The sequence below is a fragment of the Spinacia oleracea genome, chromosome 3 (assembly GCF_020520425.1).
Source record: "Spinacia oleracea cultivar Varoflay chromosome 3, BTI_SOV_V1, whole genome shotgun sequence".
Taxonomy (NCBI): domain Eukaryota; kingdom Viridiplantae; phylum Streptophyta; class Magnoliopsida; order Caryophyllales; family Amaranthaceae; genus Spinacia; species Spinacia oleracea.
The window spans coordinates 20331835-20359143 of NC_079489.1; the positions used below are offsets into that span (position 1 = coordinate 20331835).

The 27309-nt window shown below is 35.1% G+C and overlaps 2 protein-coding genes and 1 non-coding gene across 4 annotated transcripts; 2 read left to right on the plus strand and 1 right to left on the minus strand.

Annotated features, from left to right (window-relative positions):
- Positions 1-433: 433 nt before the first annotated feature.
- On the minus strand, positions 434-1801 carry LOC110794961 (serine/threonine-protein kinase WNK8-like). Its single transcript, XM_021999936.2, has one exon. It carries the CDS (start codon positions 1799-1801, stop codon positions 434-436), a length of 1368 nt encoding a protein of 455 aa, XP_021855628.2.
- Positions 1802-8409: 6608 nt separating this feature from the next.
- On the plus strand, positions 8410-8480 carry TRNAG-GCC (transfer RNA glycine (anticodon GCC)). The gene has a single exon. It is a non-coding gene; the product is annotated as a tRNA-Gly (tRNA).
- Positions 8481-10194: 1714 nt separating this feature from the next.
- On the plus strand, positions 10195-24564 carry LOC110794944 (putative tRNA (cytidine(32)/guanosine(34)-2'-O)-methyltransferase). Of its 2 annotated transcripts, none has more exons than XM_021999910.2 (12): positions 10195-10372; positions 10538-10584; positions 10671-10785; positions 10897-10946; positions 11343-11392; positions 16704-16812; positions 17937-17997; positions 18154-18206; positions 19240-19332; positions 21494-21557; positions 22121-22228; positions 24127-24564. In XM_021999910.2, exons 2-12 carry the CDS (start codon positions 10558-10560, stop codon positions 24372-24374), a joined length of 978 nt encoding a protein of 325 aa, XP_021855602.2. In that variant the 5' UTR covers positions 10195-10372; positions 10538-10557; the 3' UTR covers positions 24375-24564. The 2 variants fall into 2 exon arrangements, with proteins under 2 accessions (XP_021855602.2, XP_021855603.1); XM_021999911.2 differs by having other exon boundaries at positions 10196-10372; positions 10692-10785.
- The last annotated feature ends 2745 nt before the right edge of the window (positions 24565-27309 follow it).

The window sequence follows — 27309 nt, forward strand, 5'->3', positions numbered from 1 at the left end:
AATCTACTAGGGATTGTTATACTCCGTATAAGCTCAGAGAACGCGATCATAGTTAACGTACAAGATGCACAAACTGAAACAAGTCTTATCAGGGTAATACTCCTTCTGTACAAGAGCTAACATTGGGATACATCCACAAAGCAAATGGCATTTAAATTTTACTAAACTCAAGTAGCAACAGCAGGTTTACTTTGCATAGTAATCAATTTAGTTGACAATGCAGGCCAGACTAATTTGAACCTTAATGACATAACAAAAACAACATAGATGAGACTAGAAACAAACTTCATTCTGTTTTATTAAATTTCCTCGAAACTAGATCTACTTATTCGACATGATACATGTCCACAACAACTATCCCTACATTTAACAAAGAAAATTCAATTCTATCTGTAAAGAAAGATCTGCATCAGTGATTTGCTATTCTTGAATTCTACTGATCAGCAGTCGAAGTAGTTGCCTTACATGAGAAACAGGATAGCATGCCTCTCAACAAGCCTAGTTGATAAACTGGCTTAACAACACGATCTTGGCACGATATTTCATAGTACTTTACGAACCGGTGACCACTATCAGATGACGCTACTGGTATGAGTGTGTCCATAAGCTGAGTAACCGTTACTACTTCTGCAGCTGAAAAGCCATGTTCTGTTGCAATTCCCGCAAGAATTCCTTGAATTGTATCACTTTCACTTGAGTAAACATTTTCAATCACCACTTCACTTTTAGATGCAAACTTAATCCACAATGTCAGTAATATCGAATCAGAATCAGAATCAGAATCAGATTCAGCATTGTCATTGTTATTGTTGTTTACTTTTGTCCCTCTTAACCAAAATGTCTTCGGTAGTAATTTATCCACTTGACCAGGCACAACCTTGAAACTTTCTGTCAGACTCTGACTATTAGTTGGGGTGATAGGAATAGTAGTTTGTGCAAGAAACGGATCATCCAAGAGGACAGTCGCCGTGGGTCTGTCAGAAGCAGGAGCCAAACACCTTTCAATGAACTGCTTAGCCGCAGGATCAGCCACTCTTCTTAATGAATCAGGCATTATACCCGAACTAGCCTTCATACGAGCATGATATTTGTTAACATATTCCCTATATGGAATTTCAAGGGTGATCATCTGTAATACGCACATCCCAAAAGAATAAATGTCAACTGACTCATGACATGGTTCTCCTACTGAAACCTCTGGTGCAATAAACAATGGTGTTTCAAAAGTATCTGCACTGTACTTTTGACCAAGAATCATAGCCAGACTGAAATCTCCAAGTTTAACAGTGCAAGTATTACCATTAATAAAGATGTTTTCAAACTTAACATCACGATGAATAATTGGTGGATTTTGATTGTGAAGATATTCCAAACCTCTAAGAATCTGTATGCACCAACTCTTGATAGCAATATCATCTTCAAGAAAATGTTTCTGAAGATAATCTAACAAATTACCAGAAGTAGAAGGTTCAGTAATCATGTAAAGTCTTTTCTCCTTAAAATCAACCCAAGAATCATAGCATCTAACAATATTATCATGCACCAATGGTTTCATGAGATTATGTTCATTACACAAACTCTCAACATATTTCTCGTTCTTCAACATATCTTTTGTTAATAATGTCTCAGACCAAGCGATTTCGAGACCATTAATACCATCAAAGCCCTTGAAAACTACTTTCTCAGCATCACCTCCTCTTGTTCCTAAGAGCGTGCCATATCTTACGAATTGTCCGACCAAATCTCTGTCGCAGATTGCATAATTTGTGTTGCCTTCTTCCTGTGAACTTGAAGCCGCCATTACTAACAGCTAGCATGCAATACAGAACCAGAGAATTGAATAAAAAAGAATTGGAAATGGAGGAATATTTATATTGTTATGGGGTTTAGTTTTGGATAACAGTGACTGGCGACTTATGAGAGGAAGTTTTGTGGAATAATAAACGAAAGATGATGAATTGACGATCGATGATTATTGATTAATGATTTCTATTTATAATAACAGTTTGGATTAAGTCGGTATTCAAGAAACTGAATATACCATTTCTTGATTTTCATTTTTATTAATTAATAAATATAATCCAACCAACTATATCTGTTTATTAATTTTCGGTTATTTTTCCTTTTTGAAAAGTAAATCTGTTTACTACAAGTTGTTACGTTCATTTAAGTTGCACGCTTAAGCCTCGCTAATTTAATCTTGAATAATTTAATCTGTAACGTTTAGATGTTCTTTTACTGATTAACCATGTCTATTATTATAGGATATATGATATTTATATTTATCTTTTTCATTTTACAAAAGTTTGTTAGTGAGTTTGTTGCAAAAGCAATGTTGGCTTCTCTTCCAAGCTAAGAAACTTAATCAGTAAATTCAAGTTTTCTTCAACTATTTTCTCTCTAGCATTCTGAAACTCTCTTAGATTCTTCATGGTATCAGAGCTGAATCTCATTTTGGAGATTTAGGTTTTCGATTTAGTGAATCAATACTGCACGAATTGCTTGGATTGCTGCGAAACTTCTTGCAATTGCGAAGTTTCTTGCACAATTTTGCGATTTCAAATCTGCGATTGTGATTGTATTTGATTGATTGTTGATATAATGGCGACTGATAGCTTTGAAACTCATCAAGATTCTTACCAAAACAATGGTGAAAATGGAGGTAATCTTGATCCTTATTTCATAGCTAATTCAGACAGTCCAACTTCTTCTTTAGTTTCTGCTGTTTTCAATGGTTCGAATTTCTTGCGATGGAAAAGGAATGTTATGAGAGCATTGATAGCTAAAAACAAAGAAGGTTTTGTGAATGGAGGAATTATCAAACCTGTTGTGAATCACAAAGATTATTGTAAGTGGAAACGTGCTGATTTCATGGTAGTGAGTTGGATTTTAAGCTCTATGAACAATGAGTTAGCAGATGATTTTGGATACATTGATAATGTTGGAGAATTATGGAAGGAATTAAATGAGAGGTTTGGACAGTCCAATGGACCTTTGATCTATCAACTGAAGAAGGAAATTGATAGTTTAAAACAAGATAATATGACTATTGTTACCTATTATGGTAAGTTGAAGAAGCTATGGGAAGAAATGCAGAGTTTGAGGGCATTTCCTACTTGTATTTGTGGTGCTTTGAATAGCTGTAGTTGCCAAATCTTGAAGAAAATAGCTGAGTTTGAAGAAGAAGATAGAATGATGAAGTTTTTGTTAGGGTTAAATGGAGGATTTGAAGGAACTGTGACAAATGTGCTATCCATGGATCCTTTACCAAGTATAAACAGAGTTTTTGCTATCACTCAACAAATAGAGAAGCAGAAACAAGTCAGTGGTGCAGCTGTTGAGGCTAGTGCTATGAGTAGCAGTGCTATGGCTGCTCAATCATACAAAGGTGATCAATCTCAGAGGTTTGCTAGTGTAAAGAAAGACTGGAAAGAGATAAAGAAAGAAAAAATGCACAAGATATGCACACATTGCAAAGGTAAGGGGCATACTGTGGATCAATGTTTCAAGCTCATAGGCTATCCTGATTGGTACAACACAATTAAGGCCTCAAAAGGGTCACAGTATCAAGCAAATGGAAGCAGACTTGTTGCTAATGTAAACTCAGCTGCTGATGTTGGAGATAATCCTCTTGATGATCAGTTGAATGGTTCTGCTGGTTCTGTGAACAATGAAATGATCAATGCAATTTTCCAAGAGGTTTTGAAAGCAATGAAAGGCAAGCAAGTTCAGTATAGTGATACTTCTGGAGTTTCTAGTTCTTATGCAAACTATGCAGGTATCATTTCTCACTCTTTTAAATGCACTGTGAATAAAATGCTTAATTGTGGATTATGGATTGTGGACTCTGTAGCTTGTGATCATATGACATATGATGAGAGTATTTTGATAAACAAGAGACCACTTCAAAAGACAATTAAAGTTGGCTTGCCTGATGGAACACAATTGAATGTTGACACAGTTGGTGATGTTGTTCTTAGTGATAAAGTGGTTTTGTCAAATGTGTTATTGGTCAAAGGTTTCAAACACAATCTGATGTCTGTTGGTAGGTTGATTGAACAAACTGGCATTCATGTTATATTTACTGGTGATGGGTATTCTTTCCAGGACCCTTCTAGTTCAGCTATGCTTGGTGCTGGAAACAAGACTCAAGGTCTTTACTACTTTGCTAAACACACAAATCTTCAAGATCTTAAGTGTAGTGGAAACACAGCTGCTACTGTAGTACAGGATGGTAATACTCATGTAAATACTGGTGTTTTGCCAAATAAGGCTGCTACTAGTATGTTTCAGTCTAAAATGGATAACAGGAATAAATTAGATCTTTTACATGCCAGATTAGGACATCCTTCTCTGTCATTAATGAAGTATGTTGATGAAGCATATTGTAAAGGATTTACTGAATATAATTGTGATGTTTGTTTTCATTCAAAGCATCATAGATTTCCATTCAAAAAGAGTGACAGTAGAGCATCTGAATGTTTTGAACTGATTCATCTGGATTTATGGGGGTCATATAGGGTCAGAAATTTAGATGGTTCAGCTTATTTCTTGACTGTGTTGGATGATCATAGTAGAGTTACGTGGACCTTTTTGCTTCACAACAAGATGCAAGTAGAAAAGGTGGTGGCAGATTTTATCTCTATGGTTGACACTCAATATCACAAAAGAATAAAAAGAATAAGGTCTGACAATTGAACTGAAGTAGTGAAAGATTCTTGCAGAGTTTTGTTTGCTAGTAAAGGTATCATACATGAAAAAAGTGTTCCTTATGTTCCTCAACAGAATGGTAGGGTTGAGAGGAAACACAGAAGTCTTCTTGAAATAGCTAGAGCCTTAAGATTTCATGCTGGATTGCCTAAGAAGTTTTGGGGAGAATGTGTACTTACAGCCACACATTTGATAAACAAAATTCCAGTTAAGGTGTTGAATTGGAAAACTCCATTTGAGGTTATGTTTCAGAGTGTTCCTGTATATGACACACTAAGGGTCTTTGGCTGTTTATGTTTTGCTCACAACACTCAAGTAAAAAAAGATAAGTTTGATTCTAGAACTAGGAAGTGTATTTTCCTAGGCTATCCTGCTGGTTATAGGGCTTTCAAGCTTTATGATATGGATACACACACTGTCTTTGTTTCTAGAGATGTCATCTTCTTTGAGGATGTATTTCCATACAAATCTCAACCTACACATAATCCCGATATTTTGAAACCTGTTCAAACAGTTCATTTTGGTTCTGAAGCCAATTCTCATTCTGTTGATCTTGCTTCTGATATACAGAATCATATTCACACTGAATCTCCACTTTTATCCTTAAACACTTCTCCACCACATTCATCTCAAAATTCTTTACATTTTGCTCCCAATTCTTCTTCTTCTTCTCATAGTTCTGGTTCAACACACAATACTGAACCTGAAATTCACATTACTTCTCCTAATACTCAACTTAATCAGTCTCCTAATATCATACAACCTATTGTTCCAACTCTTGTTACCAGACAAAGTTCCAGAACAATTAAACCTTCAACTGCTCTCAAAGACTTTGTTGGAGCATATATTCCACACAGACATGACACTTCTTCTTCTGAATCTGTTTCTTTTGCTGTAAAAGACTGCTCTCTTGACAATGATTGTGATGATCTTTGGTTAACTGATTTGGCACTCAATAGCTTTGACACTTGGGAATCATTAGTTTTTACTGTGTTTCAGTCTCCCAATGATCCCAAGCATTACAATCAAGCTAAACATGATGCTAACTGGTTAACTGCTATGGATAAAGAAATCCAAGCCTTGGAGAGTAATGATACTTGGGAACTTACTCAGTTACCCAAAGATAAGAAAGCAATTGGCTCTAAGTGGGTTTACAGAACCAAACTCAATCCTGTTTATACAATAGATAGGCATAAAGCTAGATTAGTGGCAATTGGTTATCAGCAAGTGGAAGGAAAGGATTGTACTCAGACTTTTTCCCCTGTTGCTAAATTAGCTACTGTGAGAATTGTCATTGCACTTGCTGCTGTAAGAGGTTGGCCACTATATCAGCTGGATGTCAATAATGCCTTTTTACATGGCTATATTGATGAGGAGGTTTACATGAAGCCACCTCCTGGTTATCTTAAAGCTCAGCCTGGACAAGTTTGTAAACTCAAGAGATCCTTATATGGTTTGAGACAAGCATCTAGGCAATGGAACAAGGAATTGAACAAATTTCTGATTTCTCTCAACTTTCAGCAATCTAAGCAGGATTATTCTCTGTTTACAAGGACTTATGATGCAGAATTTCTTGTGATTTTGGTTTATGTGGATGATATATTGATTACTGGTACTTCAAAGGCTCAAATTGAAGAAGTGAAAGTTGCTTTAGACACTGCTTTTACAATCAAGGATCTTGGTCTGCTTGCTTATTTCCTTGGTATTGAAATCGATAATGGTATTTTTCTTTCTCAAAGAAAATACATTCAGGACATTCTAATTGATGCTGGTATGGAAGAATGTACTCCTGCACCAGCTCCTCTTTCATGTGGTCTAAAATTGTCCATTGCTGATGGGGTTTTGCTTGATGATCCTGATGTATATAGAAGGCTTGTTGGTAGATTGCTTTACCTAGGCATCACAAGACCTGATTTGTCCTACTGTGTGCAGCATCTCAGTCAATTTGTTCATTCTCCAAGAGTTCCTCATCTCAAGGCTGCTCTTCATGTCTTAAAGTACTTAAAGGGTATAATAGATAATGGTTTATGGTATACAGCTGATTCTAATACAGAGTTAAGTGCATATAGTGATGCTGACTGGAGTGCCTGTCAATACAGCAGCAGATCTTTAAGTGCATATGTTGTCTTCCTTGGCAACAATTTGGTTTCTTGGAAGACTAAAAAGCAGCGTAGTGTGAGTAAATCTTCAGCTGAGGCAGAGTACAGAAGCATGTCTGCAACTGCCAGTGAGCTTGTTTGGATTCAGGGATTACTTGAAGACCTTCAAGTTCACATTTCATTGCCTGTTAAGTTATTGTGTGATAATACTTCTGCTGAACATTTTGCCAAGAATCCCATGTTTCATGACAAGACCAAACACTTGAAAAGGGATATGCATTATGTTCGTGAGCAAGTAGAGGATGGTTTCATTGAAACTGCTCATGTTTCTGGTGCCCTACAACTTGCAGAATTGTTAACTAAACCACTTGCTTCTTCTCGACATCAGTTTCTATCTGCCAAGCTTGGACTTGTATCTAAAGTCCAGCTTGAAGGGGGAGTATAGGATATATGATATTTATATTTATCTTTTTCATTTTACAAAAGTTTGTTAGTGAGTTTGTTGCAAGTTAGTTAGGGTTAGTTGCTTGCTTGTATATAAAGCAATGTTGGCTTCTCTTCCAAGCTAAGAAACTTAATCAGTAAATTCAAGTTTTCTTCAACTATTTTCTCTCTAGCATTCTGAAACTCTCTTAGATTCTTCAATTATCCATTTTGCAAATCTTTTAAATTTATCAATAAACACACCAAACTAATCTACGGCCCACAACTCTCTAGGGAGTTGGTGCATGTCCACCTAAATAACTAACTAAAAACTTTTGTTTTTACGTATTCTTTTAAAATGATTGTGGCATATGTTTCTGAAATTAGAGCTCATTAGGGATTAATTACGGTTAACTAGGATTATTAAGATGGATTAGGGATTAATTACGGTTAACTAGGATTATTAAGATGGATTAGGGATTAATAACTATAATAGTGTTAAAGGCCTATAAAGTAAGAGAAAGAGAATGAAAAATCAGAAATATTGTGGATTAAGAAGGATAAGGTAATAAGTTTTCATGTCAAAAAATAGTTTAAATTAAAGTGTAAACAACATCATGAAACAGACTAAAATGGAATGTGTAAAGATCATTTTGAAACATAGGCCGGTATTATAATCAAATATTTTTAGAGGTAATGTATGTGTTACTTTAAGTGTCTATTCTCTTTCTATGACTAAGTTTCAATTTTTGTCAATTTATTATAATTATTTTAATTACAGTTTGTTTTGTTATTGACATTATATTATATGTTACATTATCATGTATCGTAGATTGTTCTCTCTAAATGTTGTTAGATTAACTTAGTAATAACCGTATCGTATACATAATGTGGTTCTATTTATTCATATATGTATATCTTACAGGACTTACACTAATTAAACAAAAATTTATGAATATGTATAAATAATATAAAATTTCGTAATACCTAAGTTATTATATGTCGAGTAATATAACTTCTATTTTATAAAATGCTCTCGCGCGGGTCAAAATGCTAGTTACTCCTTATAAAATAAGAAGGTAGAAAAAGTTGGACTGAGAGGAAAAACACATAACAACAGCCAATGAAAGGAAGATTAATACGATTATAATGTTTTTGGGTTATAAGAAATCAACAAGCACCAGTGGTCTAGTGGTAGAATAGTACCCTGCCACGGTACAGACCCGGGTTCGATTCCCGGCTGGTGCATAAAAATCAGCATGCTGTGATGAAATTGCGCAGGTGGCACTGGGTTCGCCACCATCTTCAGAAAAGTATCTGAAAAATACAAGTGCGCTTAACTGAGCTTGCTGTTTTTTTGGTCTTTCAACACAGGTCACACTTTTCTTGCTCTGGTTAGAACTCAGGGAGCAGCATTGCCTTTTCTTGCTCTGGTTAGAACTCAGGGAGCAGCATTGCCTCTAGAGCCTAGAGGTGGTCAGGTTTGGAGTTTGGACAGTTAGTTTTTGGCTTTAAGGTTTTGCTCTTGATACTGGTTGTGAATTTTTTCTGTTGTTAATTTAGATGTATTTTGTGTTTATTATAAATGAATTATTTGTAGAAGTGTATTTAGTTGTTTACTTCATTTAATTGAGATGTAGGTGGCTTTGCAACTTTGATAATAATCTAAATGTTAGATTATTGACGGAAAAATCGTACAAAGGTCGGATAATTAGTGATACTTTTTTTCTTTTTTTTATAGGATATTTTGGATAAAATCACTTTTTAAAGTTGCAGTTTTTGAAATAACCACATTATATGTTTTTTTTTTTTTTTTAAATAACCACCTTAAACTTTCTTTTTTTATGAATTCACCACCAAATGTTAACGGACGTCCAAAGTTCCGCTAGTAGGGCCCACATCTAACAACCATATTTTTTTCCCTCCTCTTTTTCTTCCTTCTTCCTCCATATGAACTGATCCTCCATTAAAACACTTCTCTCGAGACAAAATTGTCAAAATTTCGCAAATTTACACTCATTTCTCTCCCAATTTTTCAAGTACAATTCATCAGCGATCAATTTTTGGCACTTTCCCCAAATATCAGCATGGTTCACGTAGTTAAAATAGGTAAATTGAAATTAGGGTTCTTAAATTGTTCAATTTGGGGATTTAAACTCAATTGATTGGTGTAAACGACGTCGTTTCGAAGCTTAACCATTTTAGTAAATGGTGTCAAGTTTTATTTTGAGGTGCTGAAATCTAGGATTTTACCCAATTCTTATACTTTTCCTTCGTTGTTGGGTTGCTGTGCTAAAGTGGGTAGTTCTAGAACAGGTTTAGTGTGCCATGTTCAACTCATTAAGAATGAGTTTGATGGTGTGATGTAAATACATAATTCTTTGATTCATATGTATGCTTGTTGTGGGATGATTGAGCTTGCCCTTAAGATGTTTGATGTTATGCTTGAGAGAGATTTGGTGTCTTGGAATTCAATCTCTGATGCCGAGCAGTAATGAAAATGGTTGGAAAGGTGAAAAGAGCAGAGAGAGAGTATTGAGTGAAAATGGAGGAGAAATTTGGTGAATTTTTTTTGGACGTTGGTTGTGTGGGCCAATAACGGAAATTTGAACGGACGTTAGATTTAGGTGGTGATTTCCTTAATTTTCAAAGTTTAAGTTGGTTATTTTTTTAAAAAATATATAAAGGGATTATTTCAAAAACTGCAACTTTAAAAGGTGATTTTATCTAAAAAATCAATTTTATAAGTTAATGAAAATTTATAGGTCCCTAAGAAAAAAAAGTTGAAAATTTTTAGGTGCGAATGAGCCACTAGGGCAATATAAATTACAAATGAGGGCGGGGGATTCGAACCTGAGACCTATTGTACACAGGCCCTCAATCTTAACCACTAGACCAAGACATCATTGGTTGAAAATTTATAGGTGAATGTTTTTAAAGTTAGACCAAAATGTTGAAATGGGGCAATATATCTTTTTATTTTTGAGGAAAATGGTGTTCAAGTACTGAAGTGTTGGTGTTCGCATAGTCCTTCCCGTTCCTCCTCCTCTTAAAACCCTCCAACCACCTCTAGTCGGCGGCGCCTCTGCCAAATACCTCTAGTCGGTGGTGCTCTCCTTCTCAGCCTGCTGCTATTAACGGTAAAATTACTTATTATGTATCGATTTTTCTTTATATATTGGTAGTAGTCTCGATCAATTGTCAAAAATCACGCATGAAAATGGAATGTTTGAAAACTAGAAATTGATAACGCTATATGAATATTCCATTGATGTATTTGATTAAAAGTTTGTTTTACACTTCAGTTTTCCGGGTCAAGTGAAGAATGGGTAAAGCTTCAAGAGACAAGAGGGTTTGTACATTTCCTTTTTATCTTTTTTCACATGGAACCACCAATTAAAATCAGGTTTTCTTCATTTAGTTTTTGTTTCATTGAAGGTAGCTGCTTTAATCTTCCAGGATATTTACTACAGAAAGGCAAAAGAAGAAGGATGGCGAGCTCGAAGTGCCTTTAAGCTCCTTCAAATTGATGAGGAATTCAATATTTTTGAAGGTATGAATGTATGATGTAACCCTTACTAAAGTTTTGTACCTCTTTAACTTATTTGCTTACATTTGGCAGTAAGACTTTGATTTGGAAATGGGTTGGTGGCGGAATTTGCAGGGGTGAAGAGGGTAGTGGATCTTTGTGCAGCACCTGGTAGCTGGAGTCAGGTTTCGTTTTATTGCTGTACTTCTGTCATTTGTTTTACTTAAGGTTGTCTACTTTAGTGATCATAAGTTGATGCTAGTATACAATTAACAATGCAAGGGCATCCTATCATCGAATGCATTTCATTTTGTCCTCTCAAAAACACCGACTATGCGAAGTTGGCCTGGATGATATAACCTAATATATTCACTGACATAGAGCTGGAAGTGATGATAGGCTATTCTTTAGTTTCTTTTATGTGCCTTTTACGCTTCTAAGTTTTGGAAACATGTACATTTACCTTTGTCACTGATAAATGTAAAGGCCAACAGATTAAGTCAAAGCTGACCAAATTTTGTATGAATTCTAGATGAGAATTTACATAGTAGAAATCTTATTGTTTGGATTCTGCTTTGTAGGTTTTGAGTCGGAAGTTGTATCTCCCAGCGAAGCTTTCACCTGATTCTAGGTGTGTTTCCTACTTTCTTATCTTAATTTGGATTTTCTTTAGGGTTCATATATTTGGTTGTTGCAACCATTAAGTGTTTGACTAGGAGCTGACGGTCCTTGTGATCATTTTTTTAATCTTAAATTACTCTCACACGAAGGAGTAACTTTGTCTCGAAACCTGTCCGCCAGGGGCGTGTGCGGTGGTAGTGTGTGTGTGTGTGTGGGGGTGGGGGGGTTTAGCCCCTACAACAAATTAAATTGTTTCACAAATAATACAACGTCATATATATACTGGGCTGGATCAGTGGAAAAGTAGTTGACGTGTTGATAGTGCTGATGAATAGAGCAGCGAGTTCAAGGTTAAGCAATTGGCAATGTTTTTTTCATTCCTTGTTCTTCTTTCCGTATGAATATTAATTGATTTTAGTTAGTAGGTTTCTACCTTTGCGCTTTTTACATTTCTTTGTCTTTATTCCTATTGAGAATTTGAGACTATACTTTTATTCCGTATTCTTCTATTCTTATTGAGACTATACTTTTAAAACCAAAAAGTAAATGTATGTACATTATTATTTTCATAAACCATCAGAAAATATGAACCCCGTACTAGTATTTGTATCCTTTACTAATAATTTGCAAAATTTCAACATAAGCATACTGCCATTTCTGTCCATAGCTGCATTTGTTTAGCTTCTTCATTTTTGTATCATATCTCGAGCTTACACATGTAACTATGGCTCATTACTTTATGCCTCACATATCTATTGGCCAGGGGTTAGGGTGGAAGGGAATTTACTTCGTGGCTTAAACATTGCATGCATGCTCTTCACAGAAAATTACATGCTCTGCTTCCATGGATAAAATTAGTAATTGAAATGAAATGGCCCCAACAATGATTTGTGCCATGTTGCTGAAGTTGTGGCCTCTGTGGATTTAAGTTGCCCTTTTAGGAATTAAGAATGTTGAATTGTTTATGCAGAAAGTTCTACTCTTTAATAACGAAGCATCAATTAATGATTATGCTATGTTACTCAGATTTGCTAGAAGTATCAGACATGGGTGTGTGCCCGATGTAAGGCATTCCCATTTTATGTGAATTTCCCTAATTTTGGCTTAAATGAAGTGTCTAAGTGTCATATTAATGTCCGAGTGTCAGTATCTAAAATGGTACTTGAGGTGCAATGAAGACTCTAAAATTCTTTTCTTTTTTATTACTTTTTTTAATACAAAATATCCGGCTTTTAAGCATGGATAATACACTTGGTTTGTCATTAGATATCGTGTGTATGTTTTTTTCTACATGTAATGACCTGGAAGTCATCGGATTGACACTCTACTAACCCTCACTAGCTTTGACCAAGGAAGATTCTTGAGCTTTATCACATGGATAGGGTTCCTCCACCCACATGGCTTGACAAAACAGTATCACCTCCTTTCGAAAGCTTTACTGCCCATAACCGAAGTATCTGTTTGTTTTGGTGCCAAGTGCCAACATGTCATTGCTTGACACTTGGCCCACCAGTAGGCTTCCTTCCCATATAAGGTCCTAAATTTGATCGTACCTGTAGCCATCATGTCAAATTGCTATAGTAAGCACATCATATCAACTTTGGAATGGGACCTTAGTTTGACCTACGCTGTTCATGTCCATTCACACGCTTTTGCAAGTTCCTAATGATCATGTGGTAATGGGTGATATAGAGCCAAGATGACTTTGTTTTAATAAAAGTTAGGAAAAATTGATTGTAATAATCCAACCTTCTGAGAGTTTTCTTACAACAGTCTGACGTTTGGGTTAACTAAGAATAATACAACCTTTTGGGGATATGTTCTTTAAACAGTCCCTAATGACCTATGGCTGGTTTTTTATATAAGTGGAAAATATATTACGTGACTTACTTTTCCCAAAAATCATTTAATTATGACAAGTGTTGTATCTTACTAGTCATTCATAATCTCTCATTCCCTTTGTCTCTCTTCTTCCTCCTCTCCTCTCTATCTCCTCCCAGTTTTATTTACTCTCGGTTTTTACCTTTTACATCTACATAGACACTACCGGGGTACATCATTATCCCTCCAACTTTCACATCAACCCTCTTCTCCTCTTTCACCAACGACAAAGACTCCAGCAACGGCCGCCGAAGTACTGAACCCAAACTCCCATGAAGAGGATTGGTGCTGGTGACGTTGATCAGGGCCCTTGATTTGAGAGTTAGACCCATAAATTGACCCCACCGCAGCAACCTCTGCGAAAACAATCACACTTGCTGCTACGCGCTCTTCTTGTTGAGTTGTTGTTGTTGGAAATGAATGCAATGGAGGTGCTACTAAATAATGCAACGACGACGACGACAGAGTTGGTTTAATTTCGTTTGGGGTTTTGGGTACTAAGGTTTCCAACAATGCGGGCGTTCAATCCTCCAAACATTCTGTTATTAGGCTCAGTTCCTGCTGATATCTAGTGGCATTTTGAGGTTGGTGATTGTATTGGTGGCGGGCGCTGCTCCGGCCTCCTTAATTTTTAGTGGTGGATTTGGCTGGTAGTGCTTTATGTTTTGCTGGTGGTGGCAGCGATAATGGTGGCTGGCGGTGCTCTAGGGTGTACTAAGAGCTAGCCAAGGAGGCTAGGATGAACGGAGTAGAGGAGAGATGGGATAATTCATTTAACTTAATTTAATTGTTTAAGAAATAAAAACCAATAAAAACATGACACATGGACCACTTTACCTTCCAAATAGGTTAAATCCGGCCAGGGGCTGTTTAAAGAAGATACCCCTAAAGGCTGTTTTATTCCGAGTTAACTCAAAAGTGGGATTTTTTTAAGACGAGTGTCGAGCGGGCAAAGGTTGGATTATTGAAGTTCATTTTTTCCTAAAAGTTGTAAAAATGTTGATATTTTGAAAATATACTTAGAGACTATTCCAACAATGTTTTACATTAAAAAATGTGGTCAAAATTAGGATAGAATAGTGTAAAAGTCCCAATTGTTGCGATCATTAAAGAATGGAGGACGTAGTAGATACATAGTACTATAAAAGGAATGTTTTTCCTTATTAGTTATTTTAAGTATGTTAAATACAATTCTTTCAATAAAGAAAAACATCTTGATTTTTTTTTTTTTTGCAAGCATTTTAGTTTATGCTATCCTTTTTTGTTTCATACTTCTTGGTTTTTTATTTAGTATAAAGTAAATAGATCTAGTCAACCTACCTTAACTCTTTAAACACTCAAATTAGGTTTAGTTCAAGTAAGGTTTTAGCCGAGCTTGGTTGAGTCGTCTCAACTGTCAAGTGTTCTATGAGTTGGCTCAATTCAATAATGCCATGCATGAGATGAGTCCTTTTAGCTTGTCATTTGTCACGCTCTGATCTTGTAATTCTTTGTTCTTGCTAGTCAGTAACTATTGCCCGTGAGTGTGCTCTTGATAATGCTATTCCCTATCCAAGTGACATCCATATTTATGGATACACTCTACTTTCATCTTTAACCTGACACATGGAGGTATCCATTCCATAATCTCCACATGACAAGTGGCACCCATAAGTGTGTTAACCTCAAGCCAGAATATGTAATCCATGATCTCCTGTAGGATACATTGGCCCTATATAGGAAAGGAAGAGCAATCAGAGAGAAGATCCTTCATAAGGAGAGACAATTGGTTTTTCAATACTTCTTTTAACAAGTTGGTGGTCGATTTTCCATTTCAACCTTGTTACGGTTTCAGTGTTTCACCAAATTCAAATGGTGTTGATTTTACCATTTTTCAGTTTTCAAGTAGTTTTTACTTATTTGTGATCAGTTTATCAAGTTGTATGGTACAAGTGTATAACTAACCTCTGAAATCTTCCAAACCAAATACAGAGCACTTAATACTGGCAGTGATACCAAACTCAGTAAGTTATGGTTTAATTTTAATTTTATGGTGTGGAACACCATAGTTACCTCATTATATATTGCCTGAAGGATCTTATCACTCTGAGACGCAGAATCTTGCAAAACTACCAGACAATCTGCGTCTTTTCAGCCTACTGGGTCCTAACTTTATAGCTACTATTGATTCTAGGCATGCGTTCAAGCCATCCTTCTTTTGGGAGTTCACTTAGGTTTAGCTTGTCAACAATATAGAGTCTCTAGGACTTTACCAAGCAATATGTGTAGCTTTCATACTTGCACAATGTGCTGAATCTCTAAGTAGCTGGCTACTCAATGAAGGGAGTCTATCATCACTCCTTACGTGGAGTTACTTCCAGGTGTGGTACCCTTGTCCCCCTGACATGTGACCTTGATCATGGTACATATGCCTGGAGGCATTTACTATGCTGTCAAAGTAAGAACCTGGATGTAAAGGCAAGGTAAAAATATCAAACATACCAATTACCAGCCTTGGATTAAAGTGTCTTGGCTGGGCTCTAATAGACCTTTGAACTACTCTCCCTATCCCATATTAGTTTTGAACACTTATCAGTGCAAAAAGTTGTGGGAAATAAACTATTGTTTAGGTTATCAATTATCAAAACTTTTGGGCATAACTATGTTATTTTAATAAAAAAAGTAGGTGAGTAAGGAGATAGTGGGTCCAATAGAAGAGGTAAGCAATAATAGAAAATTAGCTGGACCATGCCAAAATATGAAGTGTTCGGACTATTTGAGGACAGATGGAAAAGGAAAGTGTTGAGACTATTTGGGGGATGGGGGACATAATTCATTGGATGACTCTTTGAATTTTGTTTATGATGGACAACGTGTTACAAATTGGACAAAAGTCACAAAACCAGCCCAATATCATTGAAAAATTGAAATTATGATGAATTGTGTTTTCTTTTCCAACTTTCACTGTAACAAAAAAATAGCATTTAAGCGGATGATGTTAAAAACCGTTGATGTACTATCCCACCATACATGTAAAAAAAGATTCCATAATGATGCTGTAAACCGAAGTTGCTTTATCCTGTCATGCTGTTCATGCCACGTACCTAGACCTTTAGCTGATTTTAACAATGGTGTGGGTCGACCATACCCAGATAGGTGGCTGTTGTTTTCTTCTGCTGTGCCAATCTTAAATACAAAATATAGAGTGCACAGAAAATGGTTCACAAAAAATTACCTATTGAATTGGTGTAATTCTAGAAATATAGAGCTGGAATTTCCTCAGAGGTCTCTCATGCACTTGCTAAATATTTTTCACCATTAAATCAAAGCTCCGTTTGCATCAGCTTGTGAAATGTGGGTGTTGTACTTCAGGTGTGGATTTTTTTGCAAATGGGTGTTTTATTCGTTCTCATAAGATCGAAACGATGATGGAACTCATATATTTAAAAACTGCTCCACAGGGATACTGACCCTCCTCTTATAGTTGCTGTTGATTTGCAACCCATGGCTCCAATAGATGGAGTGATTCAAGTACAAGGTGACATAACGAATGCAAGAACGGCGGAAGTGGTAGGGTTTTTTCTCATGGTTTTATAGTATTTTTGCATAACTTTCTATGATCGATTGATGATGTTTAGTTGTTTGCTCCTCCGTCCCATATTAGTTTTTACACTTTCCATTTTCATCCGTCCCAGATTAGTTTTTACACTTTTATTTTGGGAAAGGTCCACAACTATTTTAATACATCTCTCTTTCCACTACCATAAAGTAAGGGTCCTACTCTCTCTCACGTTGCATTAAAATAAACACCCCACTATCTACTTTTCAATAAAATAATACCCCACTATCTACTTTTCAATAAAATATCTACTTTCCCATCTACTTTTCTAATAAAATAATATTTGATAACCAAATAACAAATTATCTCTTAAAACTATGTGCCATGATAAGTGTCGAAATAACCTGGGACGGAGGGAGTATTTTATGTGAAGTATGAATTGCTATTCTTAGATTTTGGAGCCACTCTCCAATTTTCTTCTGTCAAATTATGTTTCATTATTGCATTAACCATGAAGCTTTTAGCTTGAAAATGATTTCACTCTATTGGATGTGGCCTTTGATGAGTGTTGTTGGGTGCTTATTGCATCCTTTTTTTCTTGAAGTTGCACTTCCTATGAGCATGAATGCCTCAGTCCATTATTTTGTTAGGTTGTGTTAGTAGAGTTCGTGGTTGTATCTGTCTCTCTAAAACTATAAGTTGTATTATGAGCGGAGTTGTCTTTTGATGGTTTTCCATGCATGTTTCTCATTTCTTTGTGTTGATAGCTGATTAATCTTAGTAGTCAGGCTTGAATATAATTTTTCATCACTAGTTTACTTAATAGGAACCCACCCTCTGAAAGGCTGTACACAGAGGGAAAGTTAAGGGTTTAATGGCCTGATTTATATCTTAGATGTTGGCTTGATAAGTATACAGCTTATATTTTTGGTGATTTCTCCTTGACAATGAAACCATTTTTACCATTCGTTTTTGTGTAATGGCACCAAATACCCATGGACCTGTCAATTTCTCCTTCATGCACACTTTGAATAGTATATTGTGGGCGTTACTAGAAGTTTTCTATCAGTTTTACATTGTTTTGCATGTTGGTCATGTGAACTTGTGGCTAACTAATCTTCTTTTCTTTTGTCAGGTCATTCGACATTTTGATGGATGTAAGGCTGACTTGGTTGTTTGCGATGGTGCACCTGATGGTTAGCTTATCTCACAACTCTCATGCAGTATAAGCTCTGTAAATTGGGTTTTATAGCTAAATATACTTTCTTATGTCTGAAAAGAAATTGATTTGTAATTACTTCAATAGTTCAATGGGTTATTTGTGTTGATTTTTTAGTCTTCTTGATGTACAGTTACTGGACTTCATGACATGGATGAGTTTGTTCAATCTCAGTTGATACTGGCGGTAAGTAATTTCTTACCAATAGCTGGTGCATCACTAAAGAGAATAAATTACTGGTTTTGATGTGCTTTTTGAGCCAGCTTTGCTATGTTCAGACTTTCTCATCACCAGTACAGCAGTACTCATATTTGCAACTGTATCCTAAGGATGATTGTGTTCGCTCAGGCTTGCTTTATATGTTTTGAATCTAAAGAAACAAAGAATGCCAAGCATCATAGTGAACCTAACTGAACCTGAACTGTAATTTTCTAAAGTGAAGGTCATTAATGATTCACGTATTTGGAATACATCATTGAATAACCCCAAAGATTGTTGACTGTCAGATTCACTACACTGCATGTGAAGTACAGAATCAAGAGAAATTTCCTGTAAGCTCTATCTATATCTAATAGGCCTTAACATTGCCAGTTCTAGGTTCTTATGAAATTATGAAATATAATTTTATTTATAAAATATAATTATTTTCTTTAATTATATAGATTAGCAGAGAGCTGATAAATGCAATTACAAATTGTCTTCTCTTCACATTCAACTTGTTTTTTAATCAACCTCATATCAAACAGATCAATATAACCCAGAGGATGCTGTTCTGTTTACATGTATGTTCTTATTTTCTGTCTATAATATGGCTGCTGTTTTTGGAGAAGACGTCTCTGTCAGCAGATCTAATTTTCTATTCACAAGGAATGTGGTTCTGTTAGATATATTTAGCCACCTCTAAGGCATCATGGTTTCTCATCTATACATTTCAAGTTATTATAGCTTTTAAAAAATACAAAATAAAAGCTGAAGTTTCACTGTATGATGTCAACTACGTAGTATGCGCTTACCTAGAAAAATAAACACTGAAATTCCACTATATATATCATTTCTCCTGGGAAATTCTGGTGCAGTTTTTCATCTTTCTTCAGAATGTTTGGAATTGAATGGGGGCATGTATTAGCGTAATGAACTTGTATCCTTCTTTGGTATTATTTGTTTGTTTAAGTTCTTCTTTTGGTTTGGAAAACTGACTATCTTGGAATTTTGTCCTTAGGGTTTGACAATTGTTACTCACATATTGAGGAAGGGAGGGAAATTTATTGCAAAGATATTCCGTGGCAAAGACACTAGCCTCCTTTATTGCCAGGTGAGAACTGACACGACAAGATTTTACAAAATGTTTTTAACAAGATTTTATATACGATAAGTCTCCTGTATCTCTCTTTTTTTGTAAATTATATTCTAGCTCGCCCCAGTTTCAATGTCTTACTGTTTTGGCATGTCTCAGAAGACGAGCATTCCTCGTTGACTGAACTAACTTTACTTTTGTTTACTGTTGTCGTTTCACATTGGTACTGAGATGGCTTTCCTCTCTAAACTGAAGAAGGCTGGTCAAAGTTATCATCTGTTACTGTTATCAGCTCAGCTAATTGATCAGAGCCCTTGGGGTTTATAGAATCCATAGGTAGCGAGGCTTTCCTGCTGGAGTTCTGACTTCCATGGGTACCTCTAGATAAGTGGAACTCGCTTTGAGCCTTTTACTCGGTTTGTTGAATTGCCTTTCTTAATAGTTTACCAAAAAAATTCGCCCATCTCTCCTTAAAGCCATTTCTTGTACATCACCCTAATAGAAACGGGCCATTTATTTCAGACAGATAGATTAATTGCTGTTCAAGTTAATTGAGTATACTGTTTCTTAATCTTATCGCTCTCCCCCTCTCTGGAATGAGAGGTGAGGGAATTTGGCAGTTGGCTTGAAAACTATACTCTAGACTTGGGAATCTGGCATTTGGCTGAAAAGCAATATTCTAGACTTGTCTTTAATAGTTCTCTTCTGGTTTTGTTGCATAAGATACACTTCTTTTTATAAATCTGATGTCGTTTGGCAGTGTTCTCAAAGATACCTTTGACGGATTTGTCACTTTTATGTACTGTTTTAGGATCTCTAATCCTAATCAAATGTACCTCCACATGTATCTGAATAATAAATACAAACTAACTAGTATAACCATATGTTTGTTTTATGGTGAGGTTGTGTAATTATAACTTATGGTGTGGTTGTGTAATTATAAGTTTATAACTTGCGATTTGTTTTGTATAGAGAAGCACGACAAGAATGTATGACGGCTATAACCATATATCTTTGAGTTCATAATACTTATTAGTTTTCGCATTCTATAACAAGACAACATTACAAGATTTAAGAAATATGGAGCCATTTCCGATGGAGCCAAAGATTCATTTGTTCCTTTTGGCTGTGGGATGTAATGGACTAAATCAAAATGGCTCTTAAAACCTCTTCGCTTCCTTTCCTTGAAGTAGAAGATGGTCGTCCCGTTGTCGTCCCGTTATTGCTTTTGGGTCAATTAGAAACAACCTCTCTGCAATTGCAGGGGTAAGGTTGCGTACGTCCGACCCTCCTCACCTCGTTTCTTGCGGGAGCCTCTTTGAGGCAATGGGGTAATGATAATGAAATGGAGCCTCTGCAAACCATATAATGAATATACATATAAAAGAAGTCACAGGACTAGTTCACAGCTGCTGTTAATGGGCCCATCCGCTTATGGTCGTAAGTATAATGATATTGCAATGGGTTAAGGGGTATGATCTGTTTTTCAATTTTTTTTTACTGAGCTGCGAACTAGCAGTGATATCTCAATATTTTCCATAGAGGTGGCATTTGATCTGCTTATTAATATTTCACTGCTTGTGAATTTTGGTTGTATCTTTACTTTGGTTTACCAACTTGGTGAATTTTATTTATTTTTATATTGTTTACAATTTTCCTTACGATTTACTTACAGATGTATAATTTTACTCAAATAAAGGAAAACATAAAGAGTATTATGTAATCACAAAAGTAACATGTGGATTATCAGACGCCGCGTGTGAAAGAGAACTGCAATGATTTTCTCGTGTTAAGTCAATTGTATTTTTAGGCAATTATAAGTTTCCCGACTCTGTGGTTGGTAAATTTGTGACTGTCTTGGATGCTTCATTCAGTAGTCAGTACACTAGCGTCCTCTTTCACATTGTGTTAAGGTTCTTTCTCACTTTAGCTTTATGTATGATACTATGTTGCTTAATATAGTATTCTAAATGTGTAATTTGTGGTAAATGTTTATGCGTAGTCTCTCTGAAGGTGTGATTTTTACCTCTGTTTTCGTTGATCCTGTTTGAAAAGGCAATAGAAACATGTGAAATACACAACAGTTATCATGGCATAACATGTTAGCATGAATAACTCTTTTGGTCAGAACTATGGTATGACCTCTGAATATCCCTTTGATTTTGTTTCTGTGCTGCAGCTGAAACTATTTTTCCCAAAAGTGACATTTGCAAAACCAAAAAGCAGCCGTAATTCTAGTATTGGTAAGGGGAATCTATGTATTTGTTCCTTTTTAGTTTATCTTTACGACTATAGCTCATGTCATTGGAGATTTGTTTGCCTGTTTCTGTACTGTATAGGATCTTGAGCGCAGTGTAGTCTTGAGCATTTGACTATATCTTTCCTTGAAAATTAAGGATTAATTCAATTTTTTTTCGAAAATTTGATGTGAGACCTGTTAGGCTATCGTCTTTTCTACCAATTCATTAAATCAGCTTCGGAAATCTTAACATGTCCCCAGCATCTCCACTTAGCGGATACATGAATGTTTGTAATAGCAAGTGTTAGGGTGCAGGCTTAGATGTTAGACATTTCAGGATTTTGTTAACATTTTCAAGAACATGTATGCTGGATTTTGCGCACCTAACACCTTTACCTAGTACTGTTGCTATAATTCCCTTTTGTTCTGTTGCCTATGGTAATGCAGAACCGATCTGTATGATATGATCTTGATTTTGTTTTCCATCCGAAGATACTACCTTTGATCTTCTGATTTTTGACGCTGAAGATACTGAAAGAATAACTGTCCACAAATGATTGTTTGCAGAGGCATTTGCAGTTTGCGAGGATTACTCTCCTCCTGAAGGGTTCAGCGAGAAGGATTTATATCGTCTTCTGAAGGAGATCGGGAGCCCCTCTGGAGCGGATAATCTAGGTAAGCAGTGAACTTTAGCTTGTATTTTGCATCACCTGATCTTTGCAAGAATTGCATGCTTAATTGCTTAGGTAATGCCACTGCCTCCCCCTCCCCCTCCTCCCTAAAAAATGAAACGGTAATGCTACTGTTTGAAATGTAATCGACCACATTGCCAGCCATATATTCAAGTCATTTTGAACACTGGTGGGACATGCTTTTCGTATTTATAGTTTAGGACCTACACTATCACATTCATTGGTTCATGTGCATATTAATCAATTTTGCAGATTCCTAGTTTGAACTCAGGTTATCCACTTATACCATAGTGTAAGCAATTTGAGCAAGTTGGTAAATTTAGTGTTTGAAGTATCTGTTCAAGGCATGCAATCGTAAATTGTAGTCAATCCATAGTGGTGCACTATTATCAGCCAAAATTAACGGTGTAAGAACGATTTTCTTTTGCCCCTTTATTGGCTTTTAATTTATGGATGAATTTGCATCTGTTTGCTTCATATCCTGTTGCTATAGATTGCAGCAGTGGGGTGGTTTAGAGGGTATACGTATAAATGTGTTTATAAATCCATTTTTTCTTTGGAAGACCCTAATGGGTACCCAAGCCTACCAGCACTAGGTCCACTGGGTTAGGCCCAATTCTGGCCTGTCCCAAACTGTTTAAGGTCCATCTAGCGGATGAGGGTTGTGGGTAGAATTTGTAATGGCCCAAACACCGGCCTAAGTGCTTAACCCATCAAAAGTGGCCTACTCGGCCCGGATCGGTGTGACCTGATTGTTTGCTGACCACCTTTATTACCAGCCTACAGGTGTGACTCATATCAATCGTATCTACAGATTCAACACTACCGTAATTTTAGTCGTTGAGATGCACCTACAATCAGATATGAGAGCAACTTGCAGTCTTGCTTTGATTGCGATAGTGGCTAACCACTGACTATCTCTTCCCCTTTCCAAAATCTAAACCCTTAGTCTAGTCTTCTTCATTCAAAGCTGTTAACTTCACTAAAAAAAAGAAGTATCATGACCTTTACTTAACTGCACGTAATAGTTACGGCCCTTTCGATCACCATAATTGTATATCAGTGCCATGGCAATTCCAAAAAAATCACCATCTCTTACTTATGACCTGGATATGGATAAAATCATAGTTTTGATATGTTAGAGATTAGTGGACCAAGACTTCAGATATTTGGTCCACCAGTGGTTAGAGTGTCTGCATGTTTTAATTACTAGGTGCCCACATTTTGTACCTATCTTACCTCCACCAAAATTACCTTTATCCAATAGATAGTTCATTTGAAGACTATAGACTGATTTTCCTTCCCTGTTTTCATTGAGGAAGAAAAAAACAATCGACTGTTGACGTTCTTATCTTTCTCGTATTTAAGATACTGTCATACCCTACTAAAAATTCTTGACCCTTACATATACAAGTGGAAAACCTTTATAATCATGATTCACAAAAAAAAAAAAAAAAAAAAAAAAAGGAGAGAGAAAAGGGGGGAGACATGCTTAGTGTAAACTGTAAAGTGTACCTAATAGACATTTTTCTTTTCGTTGGTTCATGTGCGTGCTCTTCATGCATCTTACAGGAATTCTTGTGTTGCATCATTAGGGCCTTTTCGATATCATTGCTAGTATTCAGCTTTGTCGTTTTGCCACGAAAACTAAAAACAATTTCTGGGTTCCAAAAACGTGTTTTATAAATATTTTAAAACACTTCTCACAGTGATAATGTACTAACTTATTTGCATTTGAGAGCATACAATTATGCAACCCACTGTCAAAAAGATGATTGAAATCCAAAAAGTTTTTACAAGCATACATTTTCTTACCTGTTTCCTGTCTTTAATGAATGTTGTGTATGTTTTTTTTTTTTGCTTCTGTTCTTGTTATTACAGATTGCGGCAGTGCATGGTTGGAAGGGCCAAATAAGGTATATATTCCATTTTTGGCTTGTGGAGATCTTTGTGGATATGACTCGGATCGGTCATACCCGTTGCCTCAAGTTGCTGACGGGACGACTTACAAGAGCTTGGATCCGATACAACCTCCAATTGCTCCACCTTATAAAAGGGCTTTAGAGCTCAAGAAAGCTGCTAATCAAAGCGTCCGAGAACTTGAAGATCTCTCCCTTGATTCTTCTTAGTGGAAAAACACAAATGCATTTTTGTTAACTTTTTGGTTTGAGTTTCAATTTCAATTTCTTCAATAGTTGCAACCAGTAATGTTTAGTTTATTGGCCATCTTGGCTTCTTGATCGGATTGTTGTATGTTATTCAACTGTAAACTTCGAAATTTTGTTTCCCCTATTATACAATGAGATACCGTTAGATACACCCTCCCTACTTTTCCTTCACAAGGCTATATTTATATCTTAATCCATCACTACATTAGAAGCCACGTGTTTATGGTACTCTTGTACTCCTTTCGTCCCTAAATGTTTTTGCCATTTACATTGTTATTAAGGAGAAGAGAACATTACAAATTAATTATTCATCCATGTTTAATTAAAAGATACATTTTTTTTTTTATAGTAGTTAGTATTTAATTAAAAGATACACTTTTATTTTTTAGCATGTCATCGCACTTTCAGTTATATTGATATTTATCTCCTTTTGTGGTCTTTATATGTACTCGCATTATCTTTTACTATAATAAATATTCCATCTACTATCGCACTTTCAGTTTATTTTAATAAATTCAACATCTCATAAAATTACGTGTCGGTCAAAGTGTATCTTTTAATTAAATACGGGAGTAGCTGTAAAGGTTGTGAGCCAATAGAATTTAAGGAATAAAAATGTCAACCTATTAATTTATCCAAACTTAAACCAATTGAATTACAAGGTTAAAAAGGAAAGAAAAGAATTGAGAAGATCATTTTAGGATATCTTAAGAAGATGTTTGGTATGGGTTTTTTTTGGGGTTGGAAATGGAATCAAGTAATAGTTACCGTTACGGGTTATTTGGTTAGAGGTATGGATTAACCATTACCATTACTCGGCGGTAACGTATTCCTCCATTTTGTTTCCGGTCAAAACCCAGAGGTGACGGTTAACATTTCCCCTCAACAACTCTTCCTCCTTCACTCCATCTCCGATTCTCCTTCTTTCTCTTCTCTCCCCCTCTCTCTGTCCTTTGAGTTTGAGGTTACTCTGATGATGATGATCAATGATGATGATGCTTATTAATTTGTTTAATCAAATCTTTTAAACTTGTTGATGATGATGATCATTTATGATGATCGTGCCATGCGGCGAGCTTCACGGTACATAAATGATTATCGATGACAATGATGATCAATGATGTGATGATAGATTTATATTTTTATTGTGTTCATATATATACTTCGTATTTTATTTTATTTTGTAAAAACTGTTATTGTTGTTATTATTAATATTATTGTTAGAATTCGTTATATTTTGTAGTTGATTTTCATAAAAGCTTTGTCGTTGTTATATTATTATTACTAGATTTTAGCCCGTGTGATGCACGGATTCTATTAAATTGTTAAGTTCAAATAAAACTCCTATATACACCAACTGTTATTGATTTTGGATTGAATTTCATTTTAGATATATTTTTTAATCATTAGAATGTTTGATTTTGAATGAAGTTGTATATGTGTATTATTAGTAATTAATTTATTAATTAAAATATATACGTGACACCTAATTATTTATCTATATGACACTCAACTATTTTAATTCAAAATAATTTCGAAATCTTATTTTTCATTGGCCGAAACGATTAAATTTTCTACGTGGCGCTCTAATATTGGATTAGTGTTTGACTCTGAGTTGAATTTTATTTTAGATTAATATTTGATTTTGGATGAACTCTATTTTAGATTTATTTTTTAATTATTGGAGTGTTTGATTTTGGATTGAATTTTATTTTAGATTAGTATTTGATTTTAGATGAACTTTATTTTAGATTTATTTTTTAATTATTGGAGTGTTTGATTATGGATGGAGTTGTATATATTAGTAATTAATTAATTAAAATATCTATGTGGCACCTAATTAATAAATTATCTATGTGGCACTCGAATTTCTTAATTCAAAAATAAATTAAAAATCTTATTTCTCATTGGCCGAAATCAATAGTAATCCTATGTGGCGCTCTAATAATTCAGCAAATATGTCTCCTATATATATATACTAGATTTTAGCCGGTGCGATGCACGGTTCCTATTAAATTGTACGTTAAAATAATACTCATACTTCGTATTAGATTAGATTGGTTTTTTTTTTATATTAGATTTTTTTTATTCATTATAGTGTGATTTCGGATGAAATTGTATTTAAGAAATATTAATAATTAATTTATAAAAATATCTACGTGGCACCTAATTATTTAACTACGTGGCATTCGACTTTTCAATTCAAAAGTAATTTTGAAGTCCTATTTTTCATTGGCCGAAACCATTAGATTTTCTACGTGGCGCCCTAATATTGGATTAATGTTTGATTTTGGATTGAATTTTATTTTATATTAGTGTTTGATTTTTGATGAATTCTATTTTAGATTTATTTTTTAATTATTAGAACGTTAGATTTTGGATAAAATTGTATATGTTAGTAATTACTAATTAATTTAAATATCTACGTGGCACCTAATAAATTATATACGCGGCACTCGATTTTTTAATTCAAAAATAAATTAGAAATTTTATTTTTCATTGACCGAAACCATTAGTAATCCTAGGTGACGCTTTAATAATTCAGCAAATATGCCTCCTTTATATATAATATATATATATATATATATATATATATATATATATATATATATATATATATATATATATATTATACTACCTCCGTTCCTTAATGTTCTTTACGCTTACTATTTGCACGAACTCTAATGCAATATTTAACCACTTATATATCCATTTCCGTATGTGAAAAAATTATTAAAATTTAATATTTTGAAAATACATAACGAGACCAATCTAACAAGATCTTAAATGATAACATTTTGATGTATATAACAATGAGAATCTACGGTCAAAGTTTTCATACTTGGGACACATATTCCAAAGCGTAAAGAACATTAAGGAACGGAGGTAGTATATG